A 14741-nucleotide genomic window follows, 5' to 3' on the forward strand; every position below is an offset into this window, starting at 1 on the left:
ATAAATGTGTAAAATAAATATTTATCGATTTTTTTTGTTTTGTTTTGTTTTTAAGAACGGCGTTATCTTTTTGTGTATATATATTTATTCATTCATTCATTCTTGTTTTTCTTCTTTTTGTATATATCTTATTTTTAAATTAAACATTTTACGTTAAACGAGAGTTTATTTATGTTTAAGTATGTCATTTATCGTCCTTCCTTGGCGTGACGTTCACTGAAACAATCAAAAGTGTGTTCAATCAAAATCCAAATCCTAAATTCGATACCATTAAATATTGGCTTCCAAAAATTATAGTCTGGGTTATAATTCCTACTACTTTTAAAATGATCTCAAACAATATTAAATTAATGTTATAATTAATAAACTAGTTTTATTCGGTTTCAAAAACAATTTACGATATTCATGAACGCACCATTTTGAAGCGCAGCTGGCTTAATTTACCCTCGGTTTAGACTGATAGGTATTAAAAAAGGCGTTAACTATAGTTGTTTCTTTTTGTCAATGACATTAGAGACACACATATGGATAGATAATGTATTTCTGAATATATTCTTATAACTTAATCATATTTTTTTTTGTAATGTCTAGATTTCGTCTGCCTGAAAGTCTTTGCCCGGGGGGTTACTGTCTCCTCCCCCCTCAGCCGAGGTTTGCCGAGTAGCCAAACTAGCTAACCGAGTGTCCGGTGTGTGTAGGGAAGCTAGCTCGGTCCAGCCCCATGTTGCCATGAGTAACGACACGTCGGCGCTTTGTCGAAATGTATGATGCCGGCGAGAGAATTCACGCAGCAACCATCAGTTGAGGCTGCTGGCTAAGTTCCTCAAGAGGACGAGGACGACGAGGAGGAGGAGGCGGGAGGCGGAGGCGTCCTGAAGCGGCTAACAGGAGACATACATGTCCGTCTCTACGGCTGCTGGAAGAAAAAAAAAAAGGGAAATAACTGCAGTTCATGTTTCGCCAAGAAGTCAGTGTGGCGTCTTTCATTGCACCCTGTACGTATCTGTTCCAGTACGAGAAGAGGAATATGTCCAGATATAACATTTACAGCCTGTTGGACTGGGTCTACGGCGGGGTGGACCCCAAGTTCGAGGGCAACGGGGGCCCCGAGTGCGCCGCCTACCTGTCCCCGCGGCAGCGCGCCGCCGAGTCGCTGCTCATCCTCCTCGTGAGCGCGCTGGAGGTGGTCCTGGCGCTCAAGCACATCCACCTGTCGAGGGAGCTCAAGGGTCTGGGGAAGGACTTGACCCGGCAGAAGGAGGACAGCCTGGGGAAGAACCTGTTGCTGGTCGCCCTGTGCATGACGTTCGGGGTGGAGGTGGGCTTCAAGTTCGCCACCAAGACCGTCATCTACCTGTTGAACCCCTGCCATGTCATCACCATGGTCCAGGTAAATGACAACATTAAACTCCATCAATATGTATTGTTTACTATTTAGTAATATAAACCTTTAAACAAATGATTTACTTTTGTTGATGTTTCACTACATAGAACCAGGTAGGTATGAGTGTACAATTTTTAAAAATACATAGATTTGTATGACTTGTATTATCAGACAAGTAGCTTTTAAAGATTATTCCAGAAGTATGGTTGTTTTTAGGGTTTACAAATGGTTAAACTATTTTTAAAATTTCAAATTAAGTTACTACATAAACCAGTTGAACCGTTTTTAGAAATAGAAGAAATCTGCTAATTTCCTCTTTTTATTGCTTTAGCCTTTTCAACATTAGTCAACATTTATGTCACAATGCTATTAGTTTAGGCTACTGATTTTTTTTGTGGAAAATCTTTAATCACAACAATCTTATCTCGTCAAACCTTCCTTTATCTAGTAGTAAGGTGGATCATAGAGCTAAAACTTGATATGGTTCTGGTCACGGTTAACCGAAAAAGGGATTTTTCGTTGCTCTTTTTGTGTAATTAATGTAAGTTGCTTCACCTCTGTAAAGTAAGTAAGTAATTTTTATTTGTATAGCGCTTTTCCAGACCAGGGTCACAAAGCGCTTAAACAATCAAAACAATATTCAATAAAGTATGTACTTTTAAAGGTCAAGATAAACCTGATAACACAACAGGAGTTCCAGAAAATCAAGGAAAAGCCTGAACAAATAAGAACGTCTTAAGATGTTTCTTAAAGGAGTCGGTAGATCATCAAGCGCAAAGAGAGAGGAAGATCGTTCCAAAGCTTAGGAGCAACAGCCTGGAAGGATTTCTCTCCTCTGGTCCTGAACCGTGTGCGTGGAACCATCAGTAGATTCTGATCCAAAGACCTCAGAGCCCGAGCTGGGGTGTAAGTCTGGATCAGATCAGTGATGTAAGGAGGAGCCTGACCATGAATAGCTCTGAAAGTAAGAACCAGAATTTTAAAGTTGATCCTAAAAGAAACTGGAAGCCAGTGAAGAGTTTTAAGGATCGTAGAATCTTCTAAAGATGATTCCAGAAGTATGGTTGTTTTTAGGGTTAAACTCTTTTCAAAATTACAAATGAAGTTACTACATAAACCAGTTTAACCCTTTTTTAGAAATGGAAGAAATCTGCTAATTTAGTTTGTTAGCCTCTTTTCTATTGCTTTAGCCTTTTCAACATTAGTCAACATTTATGTCACAATGCTTTTAGTTCAGGCTACTGCTGTTTTTTGTTGTAAATCTTTAATCACAACAATCTTATCTAGTCAAACCTTCCTTTATCTAGTAGTAAGGTGGATCATAAAGCTCAAACTTGATAGGGTTCTGATCACAGTTAATCGAAAAAGGGATTTGTCGTTGCTCCTGTTGTGTAATTAATATAAGTTGCTTCACCTCCGTAAAGTATCACTTTCCTGTGACAAATATTGAGAAACTTCTGAGAAACCTCCTTGATACAAGTCAAAAGTGTGTCTTAAATTGATCTTTGACCTCTATTACTCATCTGTATGTGTCTGTTTGTACAAAACTCTCTTTTAATTGGAATTATTTACATTAGAAACTTAGCTTAAGCCTCGCCCACTGAAAACCCTTTTTTTTCTGGGGATAAAATCTCGTCTACCATAACCACGCCCACTATACTGTGCTTGGTCAATCAATGAGCTGTGTCTCAAATCGCATACTAGCGTACTCGAAGTTAGTAATTTTAGTGCGCAAGTGCGTCTCAATTCTTAGAATGCGAAATTGAGTGCGCCGTGCACACTAAATTGGCGTACTTAAACGCCCACAAATGTCATTTCCGGTTAGTGCGTAGCAGCACTGTTTACTTTGAGACATACTATCTATTGAAAATTTGCGTACTAGTTAGTACGTAAGCTATCCTGATGCATACTAACTTCTAGTATATACTAAGAGAAGTATGCGATTTGAGACGCAGCACATGTGTCATGAATCCCAGAAGTCTCCACCTCCAAAGGACCTGTTAAAAAAGAAAAAAGCAGGGCATTTTTTCACCGCTTCGCTCTCATAACCTCTTGTTCGCCGAGATTTCGGATGGGGTAGTACTTACCGAAGTAATAACTTCAAAACATGGTCATGATGAGGGACTTATTGCATCTTTGCGAGGAAGACTTCAACATTTGTAATCTATACATACGTATGAATACAAATGTTGGCAGCGCTGAGTCACTTGCATTCATGTATATATTGGTGAGAAATAAATAAAAAAGGAGAGAAGAAAATGGTAAACGGTTATGATTTGTTATCCCTGCAGCCATTTAGACGTGTAGATGTTGACACCACTACTGATAAGCTCTAGCTCTTATCTTAGACGCTCGATGTGATATCATGGTAAACGTGAATCTACTTTGATTCTTTCTAAATCATCCGACAGGCCATTGAAAAGGCCTTAAATGTTAAAACAGGCTCAGTTTTGGTAACGCTTTACGATATAAAAAAAATATCGATATTGCGATATTGGCAGGTGCGATATGCATATAAAAAAACATGTGCGATAACTTATAATTTTTTATTGTATAAAACATTTCTTTAACCAATCAGGCGCAACCTTAAATGCGCACTTTGACCAATCAGTGTCACGTTCTGTAAAGTTGTCAATTTGTACTTCTATGTCTAGTTGTCGTCTATGTCTCGGTCTGTATGTGAGCTGTGCGGCGAAGCTTGCTAGACCTCGGTTGCTATGGCAACGCGTCTTGCCAGGGTGCTGACTTATTGCGTCTCAGTAAATACACGGAAGTAAGACTAACTTATGAGCGCTACTCAAACACGAGTGATCCAGTCACTCATCTCTTTCAACCCCCTTTGTTAAAGCAACATATTGTAAGAACTTTCCATCTCGTCTCAGTTGTCTTTTTATAAGATCGTGAACTTCCAAACAAGTGTAAACATGTCCGTCTTCGCCGCATGCTAATGAGCTAAGTTGTAAGTGTCAGGTCATTTATAAACTGTTATGTGTGCAAGTACAAGGAGGTGGATTTATTATTGATTCGGTGATATTGCGACGCGCCGGCGGCTCCTCTCTGATGTCGCTCGCTTTCTAGGGAAACCAATGCAAGTCCCGCGAAACTGACCGGAAATTAACGAAAGGGAAATATTGCATTTTTTTCCTTCTCTAAACCCCCGGAACTCCCGTACAGTACTCTGTACTGCACTGCGCGTGCACGTGGCCACATTTTAGGTGAAAGAATAAAAATCTCGAGCTCTTATCTTCAAACGCTTCGACTCTTAATGTTTAACCATATCATAGTAAACGTCAGAACTGGAACAAACTGTCTCAACAGTGAGTTAATATTTGAATTATGACAAATTCAGTTCAAATACATAGTGTTTTGTGTATATTTATTCAGTGAACAACCCGCTGCTTAAATGTCTCATGCCTCATATGTTTGTGTTTTAGAGGTACGTTTGTAAATTCACTCATTTAAGAGAAGGCTTAGTAACTCCTAATTTTAAAGTCAAATATTCTTTCGACTGGAGTGTCTTTTTTGCAAAATAGATTTTTATCCATTATTTATGATGTCATCAGAAAAGCCAGTGTTTAATCAGAGATAGATGGATAGATACACTTTATTGATCTCTCTGGAGGAAATTGTTTTTAAGGTTTTCTTTGGGGGGTTACAAATGGTTAAACTATTTTCAAAATTACAAATTAAGTTACTATATAGACCAGTTTAACTGTTTTTAGAAATGGAAGAAATCTGTTGATTTTAATTGTTAGTTTCTTTTAATGGGTTTAGCCTTATCAACATTAGGCTGCATGTATTTGGAAATAAAAATAAATTAAATTTATGTCATTTGTACTTGATAGTCAATGGTTGGCTGTTACTGTTTTTTGTGGTAAATCTTCAATCACAACAATCTTATCTAGTCATACCTTCCTTTATCTAGTAGTAAGTTGAATCATAGAGCTCAAACTTGATACGGTTCTGATCACAGTTAACCGAAGAGATTTTGCGTTGCTCTTTTTGTTAAATTAATGCAAGTTGCTTCACTTCCCTAAAACTAACCATTAACCAACTGTAACTAAGCTAGTTCTCCCACTTCCCCCATTCTAATACATAGTGTGAAAAAGAGAGTAGTGTTTGTTTAGTTAGACAGTGTGTCATAAAGTGGTTTTATTTAAGTTTGTTGGAACAAAGCTGCCAACTGCATGATATTTAATTATAGCATGTTTTAAATCAATTCCACAGCCATTAAATTAAAAACAAATAAATCCTAGTGAACTGTAAACACTAGTGTTGTTTGAAAAGTCAAACTCTATGGAATGAGATTAATTTTTACTGTTAAACACTGTCTTGAATGCACTGAATTCCACAAACTATCCCTATGCATGTTTGATTTTTTTTACTTTTTACATTAAGGTTCAATATGGCATCGGTTAAATCAATTTTAATTTCTTATTCTGATGTTTCTATGCAGTCTTCAATAATGTTCTGACTGTTTCAAATATATATTGCAAGATTAAAAATAACCCTCGAAATTTCACACACAGGAACTAAACTCAAGAGTATGTGACACAATCACAGCACCACAATGTTGCAGGTTTGGTTGTTGCTGCCAGGCGAACAGGCGAACAAACACTCAGTTGTTCATGGAAGTAATTTGAATTGTATATTTTGGAACCCAAGACTTTCTTTTTTGTAGCGAACCCGTTGTTAATAATTACATTTTAAGAAAGACTTGTTTATATGAAAAAAAGTTATTTCTATTAAAAGTGTATGTATCTTTACTTAAATGGATGTTTGCGGTGCATTTAGAGGTTAGTTGCGAACATCATTTACCAGCAATAGAGTCATCGAGGGAGTGGCTTCATCCATTTATAGTTCTAAAGGAGTGGTATTCAGGTTTAGGTGAACCACATGCATGTAATTCTAATGTAAATGCCACAGGGTGTGTTTTAAATTGGTTTCAAATTTTCCATTTTATGATTTAGGAGCCTGTTTCAAAGAGTTTATTGAAAACTGAGTTGCTTTTACCTTTGGATGGAACCAATACTTCCGTACCGTGAAGTCCCTGGTCAAGACCCTCTCACTCCACATCTGAACGCAGAGCCCCTCATGCATGCCTTCTTACGCCCCAAAAATTACTATCAAAACGCAGGTCTTTAAGAAATGATGAAAAAAAGCTCCAAAACTATACCAGTAGAACAAAAAATGTTAAAAGTTGTTGTAAAAAGTTTTAAAAGAACCAGTTTGGGAGTGTCAACACTAACCAGAGCTAGGATTTATGATCCTACAGTACATGCCATCATTTGATCACAGTTGTGTTTATCACAGGTATAGGTTTCTGTCCCCATTAAAAATGCCTTCGACCTAATCCCATTACAGCAAAGCCATTCTAATAGTTACAACAAAAAAATGTGTTCTTGTATACACACTTCAAATAGGTACTACATTTTTGCCAACATAATGGATGAATCACAGATTTACCGGATTTACATCGTCTGCGCCCTTCAAAGCTCTGTGTATTAATCCTCTCTACTTACTCACCTTGAACCAAGTTTGGTGTGAATCACCTCACTATTACTCTGCGACACAATACTACGAGGCAAGACTATTTATTTTTGTAATTTATGAACATTTTAAAGCCTGTATGAATACAATAAACACATGTTTAAACAAACCCATGAAGAGCTTGAGACCACTGGTCCTGGACATAACTGTAGCCATACCATAATATAGCTGAAACTGAGCTTTTTCAGTTTCAAACAGGGCGTTCAGTGTATCAGCTGACATGGTAACAAAAGGTTTAGTGTTTCAGGTCAGCTACCTGGGGCAGTTTTTCTCCTTCACGACCAACACAAAATACTTCCTCATAACCGTGTTGTGCTAACTTGAAACTGAAGTCGACAACCCCTCTGACAGAAGAGAAGGGGGGGAAGAAAAGTGACAGAATTCAGGGCTTCGTGACTGATGAGATAATGCTTCACATCCGACATCCCAGATGTCTTTTCGGTTCTCCTCAGCAGGGAAACTGGAGCAGTCATTTTGCCACACTGGCACAAACCTTCCCCAATCACTCAGTCTCTGTCGGGCTGATCATTTTATCTCATCAAGTGAGTCCCAGGAGTCTGGTCTGGAGCTCCATAAACACATAAATCCCGTCTTGTCGTCAATCCGCACCCAGAGGGAAGAGGAGCAGGTCCTAAGACGCCGACTTCGGCTTTGATCTGCAACCACTCGGAATTATCTTCGGTTGAGTCAGATCCAAATCTATTCGTCAGGAAGATAGAAAAAAAAATCCAGACAAATGTTGTCATTTAAAAGCATATTCATCTAAAATATAAATGTATATATATGTATATATAATTATGTTATGTGTGTACTTCATTTGTTGTGAAGAATACTGTAGTGCACGTGTGTCAAAACTCATGGCCACTTATTTATTGTATGTATTAATGGTTTAATGGTTTTACTGAAATCAAAAAAGGATGTGTTTAAGATAAGATAAGACATAAAGCAGATTATGGGTGTCAACAATTATACAGAGACTTTCAATAAATGTTTAACTAGGGTTCATGGTAATTTCAAACTTCCTGTTAAAGATTGTTCAGTAAGTATAACATTTGTTTGGCCCCAGACTAAGAGTACTAAAAGAATTTGGCCCCTTGTGTGATTTAGTTTGACCCCACCCTGCTGTGGTGACTAATCAAACTGCATTTTTGTCTTTTAGATGTTTATAAAGAGTGATTTGTCGATGGAATATCCTGGAAGGAACTTCAAACAAACACTGTAGATACTAGCATAGCATTGTGGCAGTTGCATTAAAATTGATAATGGATATATCATTTATCTCTTTAAATCGAGTTTGTTTGCAATGAAATAAACAAATGCACATGGATTTAATATGATTATTTTTACCATAATTATGAAGAACTAATAGCTTACATACTTAACATAGTGATCATCATTATTCACTTTTTTTAAGGTTCATCCTGGCTCTATAATGACCGTGTTCCTCTCCTAACAGATCTTCCTGCTGGCCTGCCCTCCGTGCAAAACAGCGATGGTTGTGTTCAGGTAAGCGTGACTGTTGTTGTTATCCTTTTCCTGAGCACCGGGGAGATTTACACTGTGTGTATTCACTCACAACTGTCAAAACAACTCGTCGTCTGGTTCGTCCAGCAGGAACACGACAGTTATAACTTGTGTTCCATATTTGTGTGCTTACTTTAGCGTATCAAATATTTGAATAGTAATAATAGATGCATGCCAGTAGTGGATAATATTTGTTATTTTTTTGGTTTAAGAAAATTGCTTAATCAACGATAAAGAGGTTTAAAATAATGAGCTAAACTACACTTTTGTCTGAAAGTAAACGGTAAATCTGTTTGACTGAAAGTGTTTCATGCTTAAAAAAAATGGTCCGAAAAATGGGTAAATTAGTCCTCGAATAAAAAAGCTGTGGGGGTTAAAATCGACTATATACCAGCCGTAAAGACCCGCCTGAAACATCCTGCGTCTTTTTGTGACATCATGGGAAAGTCGAAGGGTATGAGAAGGAAACAAGTCTCGTCAACCCTTGGGTTATAATCTCCTGATGCCTGAAAGTACCACCTTCTACTAAGAGGTAGATGTATAATCACCATGTTCAAGCTTGTGCAGCACAAGCTTGTTCAGATGAAGATGTCTGTCCAGCTGGTTTGTGGGCAGGTCTAAAAAAAAAGGCATGTGTAGACTTGGCTTCACACAAACTTGACACATTTATACCAATTCTTGCAGGAGGAGTCGACCAAAAATTCCTTCAGACTAACGCGAGAAGCCTGAACCTGTTTCACCCGAGTAATACATCGTATTAGTAATATTGGCAAATACTAGCGAAAAAAAAAAGTTTAATTATCATTTAGTTTCAACTGTTTGTTTATGATTGACACGTTGGTGCGACAGGGAGTTAATATTTTGTCAGACCAAAGTACGCTTGACGTTCTGTCATCTCCGAACTCATAATCTTGTCCAGTGTTAACTGTGAGATGGAACCACTTGTTTTTCCTTCCATCACCGCAGAGTTTTGGCCTTAGTTCAGATCGATTATCTCATGGGTGGGACAGACGGACCACACTGCCATTAGCAAGTGATCATATTGGATCAGCGAACATCGCCAAACAGTCTGTGTACATTGTCGGGATCGGATGAGCATGACAAGCGTACTTTATTATAGTTTCAGTGGTGAGCAACTGAAACATTTTTATTTCAAAGCTACTGTTGCACTTGTTTGTATCTGTGCTTTGACATAAAAGTGGACGAACTACAAGCTATTGAATCCTTTATTGGTGATCCTGTTTTAATTTTCGATTACTCTAGTTTTTTTCTATCTAGAAATAATAAATACTATAATACAGAGCAGAATTGTCTGCGTCCAGAGTTAGGCAGGCTTCTCTGGACGATCCATTTGATGATATATATTATTGTATGTAAATGATCATATACTATTAATATATTTCTGATTATTTGTTCACCGTTTAATCCATCTTTGACTAAATATTTTAGACCTCAAAACATCTTAAGGTGTGGTTAGATATGACCATAAAGCCATTTTTTGCTTGAGCCATTTATGTCAATAAAAATCTTGAATACAATGTACACTATAAAAATGAGTTTGAGGTGTTTTTTTTTAAACATTTTATCCATAAATTTAGCCTCCAAAGAGCGAGATTGGGAAATCAAGACTAATATTACTAAAATGTATCTAAATTTGAAATATAAATACCAAAATGATGGAATATAGAGCTTAATTAATAAAGAGAAAGAGAATAATTTGTACGAATATAGGCCACACCCGTCTATAAGCCGAGGGTATTTAGATGGATGGATGGATGGATGGATGGATGGATCTGGAGGTCTCCTTTGGGAAATTGTTTTAACATTATTAACATGTTGGCCTATTAACATGTCTAGGTTGTAACCTTCATTCTTTATTCACATTTTTAACTACATTTTTCCAAACGGTGCTTGTAACACAGCAGTAAAACGGTTGGATAAAAAGTTCTTCAGACTTTTTTTGCATCAGTTTGAATGTGTTCTGTTAATTAGAATCAAAGTATCGTCTGCTTCTTCGACTTGTTTAACAGTGCTTAACATCCAGTTTCTGTGCATTACAGCCAACTATTATTCCAGGAAACATGGCTTTCTACTGCTCATTATCTCTTCTGCCTCCATCTTGTTCCTCCTGGAGGCTGTTAATCTATAAAAATCCATTAGCCTCATCGTTGCATAAGCGTGAGGGAAAAAATAGCGTCTTATTGTCTGGAAATTAAGCTAATTGTGATTGGTGTGTGGCGAGCTCAACAGAAGTAGATTTTTTTTAAATTTTTTATTATTATTATCTGGTTTTGCTAGTGATGGGGGGTTTAATTGGTGTGACGCGGGTCAGTGTCCCTGAACACTGCTGCAAATGGTTAAATATCAGAGTGACAGCCGGGCGAATCCAAACCGACACTGGTGCAACACTTCTGCTGCAACACTTGCACTGGATGTCACAAGAGATATTTCTGACGGCTTCGCTCCTACCAGCTTCAGAGCGACGTCTGCGCTTGATCTTGACCATCAAAAATATCAAGAAAAACTTTCACAAACACGACATGTCTTCGCCGTTTGTCCGTATGAAATATGAACAATGCTGTGTGTGTGTTCAGGCTGCAGGTCCACATGTTGAACGGTGCTCTCCTGGCGCTGATGTTCCCTGTCGTCAACACAAGACTAGTAAGTATCCTGGAAGATTATCGGCACAGAAGAAGTATTATTTTAACGTTATTGATATAAGCAGACGACAATACCTCCTCTATCTTCTCACATCCGTGTGTATCTTGTAGAGAGGTGTGTATTCAGAAGCAGGTGATCTGATGCGTATAGAGATGCAGGAGCTATGATAAAATATATTGCGGTATATTACAATATTGTAGGAACGAGGATATATTGGTAGTATTCTCCGAGTACTTGACTCTGGTGTTGCCGAATTTAAAGACCACATGACTCTTGACGAAGTCGTAACTGCTTTCATTTGCTTTGAAACCAAAATATGTCGAAACATCAGCTTTTCAAAGCTGCTGGAGTCGTCTGTATCCCCTCGTCCTCAGTCATCGCCAAGATTTCTTTTGTTCGCTTAGCTGCAGAGGACGTAATGACGCCTGCCGTCTAGCAGCCAAAAAGTAAAATTGCGACATAAAAATCCTGTGAATATTTGTGTGTTTATTGGAAATTTAAAAAGAAAATCTACTTTTTTATTTTGAATAACTTAGTTCAAGTCAAGTTCTTTAAGACATAGAGCATAAATGAAAGTTGAAAGTTGAAATATAAACCACAAAATAACTATTATAAATTATAAACTATGATTTGAAATCCAAAAAGTCCTGTTGAATATCCATACAATGTCTTTTACAAAAACATGGACCAGTTGTCGATTATCAGAAAATACTGAACCAAGTTTTCTTTTCTCAGCTGCCATTCGAGAAGGAGGTTTACTACATCCAGCACTCCATGCTATACCTGGTGCCTGTTTACCTTTTCAGGAAGGGAGGTGAGTTTCCACGTCATCCTGGTTGATCCAGCTGTCTCTCTCTCTCTATAGACCTCAATTAAACCTGATTTATTCTTGTATTTATCCAACTTGTTTTGATTCCACCAAGTTTTCTGAATCGATTCAACCCCGTGTGAGTTAGCAGTGTCTTTTTCCTTCTCCGGCAACTAAACGCCGTTGTTAGACGAATAAATATTGACTCTTCAGACTAATCCAATACAAGCGAATGCGTGGATCCTCTTGGTGTTGATGTCAGATTCCTGCTGCCAGTAAACAAGACGAACCAGTTTGATCTCCAGCTGCTGCGTCCATCGATTGTTCTTCTCATGGAGATACTGAAAAATTCGAGTTTTTCTTTCATCGAGACGTTTTGTGGGTTTTGATACAAGCTTCTGCACACAGGCGTGTACAAGCCGGAACCTCTGCGGGACATGTGGTGGGCCCTGCTGTCCAACGGAATCCTCTTTGTCTACCATTTCCTCTTCCTGCAGCCTCTGGGCCTGGTAAGACGGATGCACCTGCTGGTCATGTTTAGAATTGCAATTAAATGATGGTGAATAGAAATAGAAATTCTTATCCAGGAAATGTTTAGGCAAGAATTGACCTCGTGCTGTAGGAACAACTTTATATCAGTTAATTATGACGTTATAGAATTATCATACGGCTTTAGACGCTACTGTATCCTCTGGTCCTCGGTCATCGGATTTCATTGCTCCTTGAGCTGCGGAGGACGTAATCACTGCTGCCATCTAGCGGCTGGTTTATTTGCGAACACAAAAATGAACAAACAATGCGAATATTTGCACGTTTATGGTAAAATGAAAAATTGAATGATTTGATTTTATACACACTTAGTTGAAAGATAAACCATAAAAGATTATTATAACAAATAAAATATGATTTAAAAACATCACTTTTTTGTCTAAAAATGTATATATTTTAGTGCTGTTGTTTATTGGTATCATGAAAAAAGGACGCAATATTCAAGTTCATCATTTATTTATTTTTACGCCCTTAGTCGTGTTTTTTGTATTTTGTGGGAAATTCAGGGAAAAAATAATTATACAAGTAATTGAGAGACTCAAAGTAGAGCTTCTCCACATGGACCTAAGCCGGTGTCGTATCGTTTGGAGGTCAGTAGGTGGCGCCATCATTTTAAAAATTATGCGATGTTTCATCATGACCGTTGACACAATCGCGCAAAGAAAGATTGTGCAAAGACCGCCATCTAGTGGGCTTTAATAATAATGACACTGCTTCATGAAGCTTCATCAACTCACCACTAGCTTTTATATGGGTAGAATTACCCCTCAACTGGGTGGAGACCTCGGGGCAGACCCGAGACTCGTTGGAGGGCTGGAAGAGGCGGCATTTATAACTAGTGATGAAGCTTCATGAAACGGTAATATTGTTTATCGGTCAGTAGGTGGCGCCATCAGTTCAAAAATAATGCGCAAAGACTGCCATCTAGTGGGGAATAATGACACTGCTCGATTTTTCCTGTAGTATAACCAGACCGTCTCGTCTCTCTCTTGCCTCCCAGGTGACGGAGGTGAACCTCAACAACATGCTCTGTCCGGCCGTGTCCGACCCCTTCTACGGGCCGTGGTACCGGGTCTGGGCCGCGGGCCACCAGACCCTCCTGACGCTCATCCACGGGAAGATGCTGACACTCCTGTCGCAGAACACGGGCGCCATGTTCGGATCCACGCTGGACATGCTGCGGCTGCGCAGCAAGAAAGTCATGTGAACGTCCACAGCCAAACATTTACGACGGGCCTTTTTTTTGTTTCTTCTTTTCTTTCTTTTTTTAAAAATCAGCCTTTTTATTGACACTTTTAAAAACATCCTCACATAGAGCGGTCGGACCTGCCTCTATTTTAACTCTGCTTCTGACACACTTGCATGAACGGTTGCAATGCATCTGTCACCATCAGAACTATGTGAATTATTGTTGTTGCCTGTAAGATGTTGTCATCACTAACGTTTGTCTCTTTTTCGTTACAGTTTTTACTGCAGCCATTCCCAATATGTTTTTTTTGTGTGTGTCTGCGCAAATGTCATTTTTATCACTCCAGGAGGAAAAGAGTGATCGTTTTCTCACTCTCGATAGTGATCCACGTGTGCGAGTTTTCGTGAAGTGTTTAAAAGACGCATGTCAGTTCATTTCAAGCGTGAGGATCAGCGTTCACTGTAGCATCGACTATTTCACAGAAGGGAAAAAAAAAAACTTTTTTTTTTTATATATATATTTGTGCGTCTGTGTTGTCAATAAATGTCACACATCCTCATCAGCCATGACTTCCTGCTTCTGATTTTCAACTCAACATTTACGCAGAGGGTCAATAAAACTCGTTCGCGTTTTCAAATTTTAAAAAAGCTGTTGTAAAATGTATTAAGTTATTGTCTTGAAAAAAAATCTCAGCTCCGATTTAACGCCATCTGGTGGCGGTCAGTGTGACTAAAAGTTCGTCTTGTGAGAAAGCAGTACCTTTTTTACAAGCAAAAACATTTTATCAACCAATATTCAACTGCAATCCCGTGAAACCTGTTTTATTTTGAGCTCAATTTAGTTAGTGGTGGCGCTGTTGAGTTCCAGTGCAGCCATCACTAAATAAATGAAACGGCTCTACGTGTAATAGACCTTTACTACCCTCTGCCGGACGAGACTAGAATTACATCTATTTGGTGTTTTTGTAAAAGTTTTGCAGAACTTTTGAGGGACTCGAACCTGAACCCGTCAAATAAATGCAAATAAACTAAAGGATTGTTGTGAAGGGGGAAAAAAAGAGTTAAATAAACTTTGTC

The 14741-nt window shown here is 38.3% G+C and overlaps 1 protein-coding gene across 1 annotated transcript; it reads left to right on the plus strand.

Annotated features, from left to right (window-relative positions):
- The first annotated feature begins 672 nt into the window (after positions 1–672).
- tmem164 (transmembrane protein 164) lies at positions 673–14227 on the plus strand. Its single transcript, XM_087807812.1, has 6 exons — positions 673–1390; positions 8391–8440; positions 11053–11119; positions 11855–11933; positions 12336–12436; positions 13477–14227. Exons 1-6 carry the CDS (start codon positions 953–955, stop codon positions 13681–13683), a joined length of 942 nt encoding a protein of 313 aa, XP_087663938.1. The 5' UTR covers positions 673–952; the 3' UTR covers positions 13684–14227.
- The last annotated feature ends 514 nt before the right edge of the window (positions 14228–14741 follow it).

Source organism: Callionymus lyra, chromosome 14 (assembly GCF_982586985.1).
Source record: "Callionymus lyra chromosome 14, fCalLyr1.hap1.1, whole genome shotgun sequence".
Taxonomy (NCBI): Eukaryota; Metazoa; Chordata; class Actinopteri; order Syngnathiformes; family Callionymidae; genus Callionymus; species Callionymus lyra.

What these genes read in the sequence shown, in the direction of transcription:
- tmem164 (XM_087807812.1), top strand. Translation starts at nt 953, where the DNA reads ATGTTTCGCCAAGAAGTCAGTGTGGCGTCTTTCATTGCACCCTGTACG. An exon ending in ATGTCATCACCATGGTCCAG is followed by an intron (nt 1,391 to 8,390) that starts GTAAATGACAAC and finishes CTCTCCTAACAG; the next exon opens with ATCTTCCTGCTGGCCTGCCC. An exon ending in ACAGCGATGGTTGTGTTCAG is followed by an intron (nt 8,441 to 11,052) that starts GTAAGCGTGACT and finishes GTGTGTGTTCAG; the next exon opens with GCTGCAGGTCCACATGTTGA.